Consider the following 10,338-nt stretch of genomic DNA (forward strand, 5'->3'; position numbering starts at 1 on the left):
CTTAATTTGTGTTCTGAAGATTAACGAAGGTCTTACGGGTGTGGAACGGCATGAGGGTAAGTAATAAATGACAGAATTTTCATTTTTGGGTGAACTAACCCTTTAATGTGCCCCTGAGCACATGCAAACTTTAAGTACGGAAACATTACCAAAGCCCTAGAATTTTCAGTGCAAAGAAGAGCAAACAGAAAGAGGGCATAAACTTTGAATAAAATATTTTATTAAAGATGTAATAACAGAAAAAAAATAAAGGACTATAATTACATAGTAATTAAATTGCAATCTAATGACTTGTTTACACAAAAATATTGTTTTTTTTACTCAAATTACAGATATAAGGTATCCAAAATACAATTTACAACATATTTAATAATATATATTAAATAGAAAGCTTATAATGGCTATTATTGTTCAATAAATAATATTTTATATTATAATGTTGGCATACTTGTTGAGAAACGTTTTCAAAGGTTTTCCAGGACTTAAATTTCAAAAAGTCAAATTTAAATGTATAGACAAATGTATAAACATGTTTGACTCCTCTGTCTCATAAAGATAGTTGCTGATTGTACAATCATAAGTAAAATACAAATCTTAGTAAAATACAACAGCTGAGTTGGTGGGAATTGCAAATTATTAACCAGGCTCAACCTTGCTTAGCTTCAGTGGGCAACCAGTCTTGGGCAACAGTCATATGGCTGCTGGCACTGGCAAAGTTCACTGCTCTCGATGAACCTCTGCTGCAAATCCCAAAAGGACAAGAGAGGGTAGACACAGCCACCAACTGTCCAAAAACAAATCCCAGGCCCCAGATGCTGCCATGAGACATCCCGGCCCAGAAGGAATGCAAATGGGGTGCTGCTTTAATCAAACCGCCAGGAGCAAGTTTGACTCAAAAATCGACCAAGTGATGTGAGAGAAACCAGAGCATGTGGGTTTCTCAAGATCCACTCTCGCTGACTAGGAGGATTGAGCAGTTTCCCATTAAGCGGTGGGATCTTCCTCATCTGTTGATTTCCACTTCTTTAAAACTCTCATGCGCAAACCGGTGCTCAGCTACAAAAACAACGAGGAGGAGTTCAGCATTTTATCCCAAAGCAGGTGACTGAATATTATTGGATTCAATACATTTTGACATAAAACAACAAGTAGCCATTTGTCTCAATGTCCATGGACACCTCCGACTAGCTGGTTCTTCTGACAGTATCATCACTGCACCACAGCCATCTTCACTGGGGTTACGAATATGACTGATGTAGTGTCCTTTAAGACAGAGAAACTTAGTATAAATTTGGGACTGGCTAGAACTACACATGGTCAGTGAATGAACAAATGAGACAACTGGAAATGTACAACAAATTCTTACCACAAAATAAATTGCTTCCCAAATGTGAAACAACACCACTGAGTCTGTACTGTGCGTTGATGACAGCTGGTACTTCCTCCTGTTTAGGAAACATGAAGATTATAAAATATTGCTGTGTTTCAAATGTTCCTGAATTGCAGTCAATCAGTCAGTCTGTCTGTCTATCATGAATTGCTGTCTATGCCTTTCCTGTGGTGTTAATGGTGTAACTTTCGGTGTAAATTCCATTTCCTCAATATTTTCTGGAGAAATGTTCTGCGGCCTGCAGAGCTTTTAATATCTGACACTGGCTGCTTTCTGCTCTCTGTTGAAGATCATAGATGAAATAAGAAAACACATGAAAAAGAAAGGCAAATATCTTTCTGAAGCTGTCTTTTAGAATAATTGAAATGTTACAGCATTTCTATCTACAATCTTTGAAGAATACAACCACCGAGCACTTAAATATTACTTGCAGCAGTTGGATAAAACAAACAGTGGCCATACTTTCAACACAGGACAGCATCAACTCCTCAGGAATCTCCAGTTGGTCCTTCAGCTTGCACATGGAAGACGACGTGATGTCAAAGCACATCACCAGAAAGACCAGGACCCTGTAGAGTCATTCAAATGATCAGAAGTGATGGACCAACTCATGTTCAGCTATTCTCTAAAGTAGTAACTGATTAACTTTGTGTCTTACTGTGGAAGGCTGAGAAACTTCAGAGTCTCAGAGCACAATCAATTGAAGATGCCTGGAGAACATAAAGACATCAGTCTATCAGAAATGACTTGATGGAAACAACATGCTCCTGTTCATGTAATAAAATCACTTTAGCACTCACGTTCATGTACTTCTGCAGACTGTCTGTTAGACATGCTTGAGGACCGATGACCAGCAAGAGATAGTTGAAATCCTCTGGAAAGCTCTTCTGGAAGCCTCAGCTGAAAGAACAGAATGAAAAACACTTCTTTACACAAAACTCAACTTCCTGACTCACAAATCGACCAAGTGATGTGAGAGAAACCAGAGCATGTGAGTTTCTCAAGATCCATTCTTGTTGACTAGGAGGATTGAGCAGAGTTTCACATTAAGCGGGATCTTCCTCATCTGTTGCTTTCCTGTTCTTTAAAACTTTCATGAACCAGCCGCTGCTCAGCTACAAAAACAACAGTGAGGAGGAGTTCAGCATTTTATCCCAAAGCAGGTGACTGAATACAAGTGAGCACTGAATGTTAAAAACAGAATATTATTGGATTCAATACCTTTTGACATAAAACAACAAGTAGCCATTTGTCTCAATGTCCATGGACACCTCCGACCAGCTGGTTTCTCTGACAATATTATCACTGCACCTCAGCCATCCATCTTCATTGGGGTTATGAATATGACTGATGTAGTGTCCTTTAAGACAGAGAAACGTCAGTATAAATTTGGGACTGGCTAGAATTACACATGGCCAATGAATGAACAAATGAGACAACTGGAAATTTACAACAAATTCTTACCACTAAACAAATTGCTTCCCAAATGCGACACAACACCACTGAGTCTGTACTGTGCGTTAATGACAGCTGGTACTTCCTCCTGATTAGGAAACATGAAGATTATAAGATAATACTGCTGTGTTTCAAATATTCCTGAATTGCTGTTTATCTATCTATCTGTCTGTCTATCTGTCATGAATTGCTGTCTATGCCTTTCCTGTGGTGTTAGCGGTGTAACTTTATTCCATTTCCTAAATATTTTCTGGAGAAATGTTCTGCGGCCTGCTGAGCTTTTAGCTGACACTGGCTGCTTTCTGCTCTCTGTTGAAGATCATAGATCAAATAAGAAAACACTTATCTTTCTGAAGCTGTCCTTAAGAGTAATTGAGATGTTATAGCATGTCTATCTACAATCACTGAAATATTACTTGCAGCAGTTGGATAAAACAAACAGTGGCCGTACCTTCAACAGAGGACAGCGTCAACTCCTCAGGAATCTCCAGTTGGTCCTTCAGCTTGCACATGGAAGATGACGTGATGTCAAAGCGCATCACCAGAAAGACCAGGACCCTGTATAGACATTCAAATGATCAGAAGTGATAGACCAACTCATGTTTAGTTATTCTCTAAGGTAGTAACTGATTAACTGTGTGTCTTACTGTGGAAGGCTGAGAAACTTCAGAGTCTCAGAGGCCTTGGTGCCAGAACATTGGCTGCACGCACAATCAATTGAAGATGCCTGAAGAACACAAAGACAGCAGTCTATCAGAAAAGACTTGACAAAAATAATATGCTCCTGTTCATGTGATAAAATCACTTTAGCACTGACACTCACGTTCAAGTACTGCTGCAGACTGTCTGTTAGACGTGCTTGAGGGCCGATGACCAGCGAGAGGTAGTTGAAATCCTCTGGAAAGCTCTTCTGGAAGCCACAGCTGAAACAACAGAATGAAAAACACTTCTTTACACAATTGTTTTTGAATGAGCATGTATAATTTTATATGTGAATAGTAGTATATAGTATAATATTACTGCTTCATCACTGATGAGTGCAGGTAGGTATGTGCAATGTCATCATTACCTGTCGCATGTGCGCTCATGTTTGAGCCTGAACTCCATATTGGCCACAGGGGAAGTGTAAGTGGGACAAAAAACCTTCAGAATCTCACTCTCCTCTTTCAGACAGAACAGACAAGCCATGAGGAACTCATGTGCATCCTCAGAGAAGAAAGAGAAGGATAGATAAAGAGCTGCAAGGTTGAATGCAACTTGTGAACAAATCAACACATTTTGTTTGCAAGACTGTTGTTCATTGCTGAAAAGGTTGGTATGAATTTTGAATGAATGCAAGTGGAATAGAGACCTGCAGTTCCGCAAAACTTGAAACCGCATAAACAAAGAAGTCTTGCTAGGTAAAATGCCTGGTTTAAGACGTCCTCACCTGCTGCTGGTTTCCCTCGAAATCTGGATAGTCATTTTCAATGTAGCCTTTAATTAGAGCCAAGTGCTTTTTCTTCAGTTCAGAGTCACTGCAGCCCAGCCTGCTCATATGCAAGTCAGATAATGCTCTGGAGAGAAATGTATGAATATTATATGTACATAATTGGTGTACTGTTAATTCCTAAGCTTATATATAAAGGTTATTCTGCTGTACTCTAGAATTTCATGAGAATTACATTACGACAAACAGTTTAAATAGGAAGATTTTAGATATAATGTTGAATCAGTTTTGGTACCCAAGTAGTACGGCTTCATTTTTCCAGTGTTCCTGCAGGGAAAGCACATCTTCCCTGAAGGGGGAAACACTGAGGAGGCACTGCAAGACGGAGTTCATATAGCAAGTGTTCCCTAAATTTGGAAGACTGAGAGAATCAGACAGTTTTGGTTAGTAGACAGTTTTAAAACTAATTTCAGAATAAACATCAGATAAACTACAAACGACTGAATTTAAGCTTCTCCTGTCCTTAAGAAATGTTGATCTAAAGGCTTCTACTTAAGATACTTTAGACTGGTTTTGAGGAGAAATGTCCTTATGCTGGGTACACACTAAAAGATTTTTGAAAACTTAAAAGATTTTCAAAATGTAAGACACCACAAACCTGAGGACAAAAAAATCCTAGATTTAACTGTTTTGCTCCTATAGTGTGTGGTGTGCCGTAGTGTGCCGTGATGTGACAAAGACAGCACATTACACATGAACGGATTTTCATCCACAGTCCTGACTGAACACAGGATATCTCGCAAAATGTCTCGAGACTTCAGAATAAACATGACGGACGATAAGCAGGAAGAAATTCCGTTTGGAATAGTGTTTGGAATGATTTTAGTATGTTTTGCAGAACACGTTGTCCAAACAAATCGATAAGCTAATTCTCCATCTCTGCAGTCCAAATCCATTCAACTTTATGCTGCGCCATGACCGCGTTTGTTATGCTTCTGTTTTCTGTCGGCTAGCTTTCTGATTGGATATTGTTTCGTTTCACGTAATAATCTCCAGAGCATGTATGCGTTTGTCCTCGGGGTTCCCCCCACACATCAGGATTTCTGATCGTAAATATTCAACATGTTGAATACGTTCTTCCGAGCAGATTCAGTCACTCTTAACACACTTCACACTACAGGAAAATCTGATAAGATAATCTGTAGAACCATCAAGATAATCGGATGATTACCTAGGATTGTCAGAAGGGGAGAAATCGGCCCAAAATCAGCCCGATTATCTTGTGGTGTGTACCCAGCATTAAGTATGAATTTCTATACGAAACCAAAATGTCATCATGGTAACACTTTACTTGAAGGGGTGTGCATAAGACTGACATGACCCCATGAGGTTTTATGCATGTTTATGACAACTGTAATTAAGTGTCATTCTCTCAGTTATGTCAGTTTTAATGCAAAGATGACATTGTTTGAGATGTCTGTGTTATGACAACTTGACATAAACCAATACATCATAACCTGTCAGTGTCTTTGTCATGACAACTTGACATTACCCAGACAACTTAACCTGCCATAAACATGACATAGCAGATTAATAATCAAACTTAAGAAACTACTTAGCTTTATGGGTTAACATTACATTACATTATTTTTGTAACACTTTAGTATAGGGAACACATATAAACTATTAACTATGCCTTTTCCCTCAATAAACTCCTGGCTTGCTTAGCTGGGGACACTTGACATTTGATATTCAACAGTGTTTTGATCTGCCTGCATTGACACCATTGTATGTGAACTGAACTGAACTGAGCTGGATGATAACACCACTGTTTACCCCATTGCTGATATAGATAAATTAACTAAATGAATATCTATTGATTCTGACATCGGAATGAATCAATACTGAAATTACTTAAGATGGATACTGACACCATTTTCTTTAAGAGCTGCTGTGCAGCCAAAATTATATACCAGTTATCACTGTAAAGCTGCTTTGACACAATCTGCATTGTAAAAAGCGCTTTATAAATAACGGTGACTTGACTTAACTTCACTAATTTACTGCTTATTAATAGTTAATTGTTAAGTTTATGTATTGGGTAGGATTAAGAATGTAGAATAAGGTCATGCAGAATAAAGCATTAATATGTGCTTAATAAGTACTAATAAATAGCCAATATTCTAGTAGTATGCATGCTAATAGTAATAAGAAACTACTTAAAAGACCCTAAAATAAAGTGTTACCATTATTTTATAACAGTGTCATCTTTTTTAAGAAATTTGAAATTGTCTATTATCTGACCTTCTATTGGAGGAAACTTAAAAAAAAAACATTATTAAATGAAAACTATTCATGATGCTGTTATAAAATTATTTGACAGAGTATTAACACTTAATGACATTTTAATGTCAAGTTCAATTTGAAACTGAAAAAAAAGTGAAAAAAATATTCATGACACTATTATAATGCCCTCATGTCAAAATCAACCACATGACAGTTTAATGTAATGTTAACCCATAAAGCTAAATAATGTCAAGTTGTCATGACAAAGACACTGACAGGTTATGATGTATTGGTTCATGTCAAGTTGTCATAACAAAGACATCTCAAACAATGTCATCTTTGCATTAAAAATGACATAATTGAGTGAAGGATATTTAATGACAGTTGTCAACAACATGCATAAAACCTCCCTCATATTCATGACGTGTGCCATGTCATGATTATGAAGGCGTCATGTCAGTCTTATGCACACCCCTTCAAGTAAAGTGTTACCGTAATCATTTTAAATCTATGATTTGGACCAGTTTAAGCAGCCAACAAGTGTTGACAAAAGCATCCCAGCATGCACCTCAGAATGAGCAAAGCAAGCTGAGTCAGTATCTAGACAAAAAAGAGTTTTCATTTGTGTATTTTGTGGTTCCTAAATAATTCCTATCCACCATATTTTTATTGTAAGAGCATGTGGGACCATTTTAACTTAAATGTGTGTGGCTTCCAGTGTCATTCGCTTCCAGTTATTTTAGCTGTAAAAAAAGGGTTCAATATGCTGCTTGATGTTGCAAAATAATTGTTGTAATCATATTTTAATTTATTATAATAATCATAAACACATTGGACTGTTGCACAAAAAGTTTTTACCATTCACAGACCTTGGTTATTCCTCTAGTTATTCATCTAATGAACTGGAAGTCTCACACATTCACAGGAAATAGTTTATTTCTGTCTGATTGTGTTATTGCACAGATTTGATAACTTCACTATTGTTATAAAATTTGGAAAATAGTTGTCATAAAGCATAGGCAGGTATGTCCAGACTTTTAACATTCAAAAACGTCTTTACCCCATAGGAGCTAGGTCAGCATCATCACCCTGCGTCTCGCTGTCCTGTTCAGTCGCTGCTTGCTGTCCGAGCACATCACTGACCCACAGCAGTGCTGAAGTCTGGGTATCTCCAAGCGGCTCGCTTCCTAAACTGTCCATAATTTCTTGAAGGCTAAGGAAACATCATGCATATGTTACCTAATATTGTGCAGGTTAGGGATTCAATAACCTGAATCATCACAAAACTCAGTCCTTTTACTCACCAATCAAGATCAATAGCAGCAAAGGGTGGAGCAATAGCTACATCTGTGAAAAGAGAAATGATGCAGTCAAACATCAACTGCAAGTCTCAAGAAAGACTTTCTAAAATAGATGATATTATGAATCAATACAGCATGTAAGCTGTTTTCAAATTCTTTAGACTAGAGCTCCAGTCTGGATTTTAAATGCTTCATTAAATATAATCCGGTATTAATTTTAATAAGCAGCAGAAATGATAAATTAGCATTTACTACTTGTAAGCTCTGAATAAACTCTGATTTTATCATTCTCTCACCTTCGAAAGGTTTTGTCTCCTGAGTCTCTTCATCAGAAGATGTGTCTATGGATGTGAAAGAACCATCGAAGCTGGGAGACAGTTTTATCCTTTCAACAACTGATGAGAAGAAATAATAATACAAGGAATGATCTATTGTTCATACTGTTTGCCTGCTTTAAAAACAATGTTCATAGTAAAGAAATATATCTGAATTTTACAGCCTTTAACAAGTCAAATGAAGCATTGTGCATTAAGAAAAGATCAGGTAGAAAATATGGAGAACTGCTTTATATGTTACATGTGATGGATTCAGTCTCCTGAGTTGCAGCCAGCAGATCAGCTTCTCGATGCTCCTCAGATGATCTGTCGACTGCAACTGAGGAAGAAGCCTCAGTCTTGGTGTCGCTGTTCTTCTGTTTAGAAGACAAATACTTGCTTGGCAGACAGAATGACCGTATTTTGCCAAAAAAGCGGTGCAGAAATTGAAATCTGCTTTTGCTCGAAGAGTTGGGCAATTTGCCGCTGTCAGCAGGAGCTGTAGTGGACGAATCCATCACATCAACTGGAGAAGACAGCGCAAACTTCACCCTCTTGTTTTTCTTCTTCGCTTTTTTGGTCTTTTTATCCATTTTCTCATCTGCCTGATGAACGTCACTCACCATTTTCTAAAGAGATAAACATAACTCAGAATTACACAGCAAAAAATGTTTTTCTTACCTAGATTTTTTTACTTGTTTCCAGTCCAAATATTTAAAAATTCTTAAATCAAGAAGCATTTTCTAGACAAGTAAAAATTATTGTCTTGTTTTCAGAAACAAAATAAGAAGTGAGTCCAATAAGTGAGCAAAATAATCTTAAGATTCAAAAAGTTCAATTTCACAAATGTTTTCTCTATCAGTGGTTATCTAGTTCAAATTTTTTTTTTTTTGTAAATGTATATAGCCTATGACAATGAGAGGCAACTAAATAAAATAAATATTTGTTTCACAAGTTTTCGTATGTTTTACATATTTCTTTGTTGCTGTTTTGAGTTGTTTGTTATACTTTTCACTAGTATTGTCAGCTAATACATTCAAAGCAAAAAACAAGCACGGACAAAAGTTCATTTGACATATGTAATGCAATCACATAATATTAATGATAGTATCGAGATTTTAAATACATATATGCAGTGCATATTTTGATAGTATTTCACATGTCAAGCATTTATCTCAAATCAGAGTAAATAAACAGCAGTTCCCTACCTTTGTGATCATAATCCGTGTGACTATTCTACTACGGTATGTAATAATGGTGGTAATGTTCATGTACAGTATTTGTAAGACTTGTGCAACGTTAGTCAAAGTGAGTTCAATGGGTAAACTCTCCTTAAAACCATAAGGCGTTTAGCATTTGACTTCCCTTCGCTAACCAAGTCATTCTGATTAAACAGATGAGAAGCGCGAGCTCTTCAACGGACTGGAATGCAGCTAGTCAGTGTGACGTCACTGAGCCTCTTTCTCAAACGTTCTATCCTCGCGTCACTCGGCTGCTCTACTGAATCTTTTCATGTCAAGTTTTTTTTTTTTTTTTCATGTCAAGTTTTTTTTATATACTTATATAATACTAATATTTTTATAATACGTATGCTTTAATAAGTTATTCATGAATACTTATGCTTGGCCATTTGTTCACTAGTGGACGCCTGGCAACAAAGTGGACGAATAATAAAAAAAAAAGTTAAATTACACAAACACACACACACACACACACACACACACACACACACAAATAATACTTAAGCTACATTTAATTTGGCACAATTTAAGTGATTATTTTAGTAATGCAATAAAAATTTTACATAAACAGAAAAATAAATTATATACTATGTCTATCAAAAAAAATTATATAGGCTACTATTAGTCTCCCATGCAAGTTTACCCTCTTATACACTTACATTCACGTTCCAGTCCTAGAAATGTGAAAAGGCTCCATTCCATTCTCTAATTGCACCAGGACGGAGGACAGAGGACTCATCCTAAGGATGCAGCCTGTGCGGAAGTCTTTCTTGTCAAAACACCTGACCTGATGCATGCATTTTCCTGCCTCTTCACATCTGTAACAAGTCATGTTTTAACTCTGTGATTTAAATAAACTACTTATTTTACATACTTCAACAGTGAATGTTAATATTTATTACAAATTTCTTCCTCTTATGCA

The 10,338-nt window shown here is 36.8% G+C and overlaps 1 protein-coding gene across 5 annotated transcripts; it reads right to left on the reverse strand.

The window, feature by feature from the left end:
• Positions 1–250: 250 nt before the first annotated feature.
• Positions 251–9,697, reverse strand: LOC125250557 (ubiquitin carboxyl-terminal hydrolase 37-like). 5 transcript variants are annotated; one of them, XM_048163184.1, is made up of 20 exons: positions 9,384–9,697; positions 8,438–8,804; positions 8,158–8,256; positions 7,865–7,907; positions 7,621–7,773; positions 4,570–4,695; positions 4,275–4,401; positions 3,915–4,051; positions 3,669–3,768; positions 3,493–3,572; positions 3,297–3,403; positions 3,051–3,154; positions 2,855–2,933; positions 2,612–2,750; positions 2,191–2,505; positions 2,049–2,100; positions 1,853–1,959; positions 1,367–1,445; positions 1,179–1,263; positions 251–1,056 (listed from the first exon to the last, which is right to left on the reverse strand). In XM_048163184.1, the coding sequence occupies exons 1-15, from the start codon at positions 9,444–9,446 to the stop codon at positions 2,502–2,504; spliced, it is 1,728 nt and encodes a 575-aa protein (XP_048019141.1). In that variant the 5' UTR covers positions 9,447–9,697; the 3' UTR covers positions 251–1,056; positions 1,179–1,263; positions 1,367–1,445; positions 1,853–1,959; positions 2,049–2,100; positions 2,191–2,501. The 5 variants fall into 5 exon arrangements, with proteins under 5 accessions (XP_048019141.1, XP_048019142.1, XP_048019140.1 ...); XM_048163185.1 differs by having other exon boundaries at positions 1,129–1,263; XM_048163183.1 differs by having other exon boundaries at positions 251–1,263.
• Positions 9,698–10,338: the final 641 nt, after the last annotated feature.

The sequence above is a fragment of the Megalobrama amblycephala genome, linkage group LG17 (genome assembly GCF_018812025.1).
Source record: "Megalobrama amblycephala isolate DHTTF-2021 linkage group LG17, ASM1881202v1, whole genome shotgun sequence".
In the NCBI taxonomy this organism is placed as follows: domain Eukaryota; kingdom Metazoa; phylum Chordata; class Actinopteri; order Cypriniformes; family Xenocyprididae; genus Megalobrama; species Megalobrama amblycephala.

Bases quoted from the DNA above. Each gene is read 5' to 3' on its own strand.
- LOC125250557 (XM_048163184.1), bottom strand. From the start codon at position 9,446: ATGAACATTACCACCATTATTACATACCGTAGTAGAATAGTCACACGG. The intron at 3,404-3,492 runs GTAAGACACACA...ATGTCTATACAG, and splicing joins AAGTTTCTCAGCCTTCCACA to GGTCCTGGTCTTTCTGGTGA. The intron at 2,751-2,854 runs GTAAGAATTTGT...TCTGTCTTAAAG, and splicing joins GGGAAGCAATTTGTTTAGTG to GACACTACATCAGTCATATT.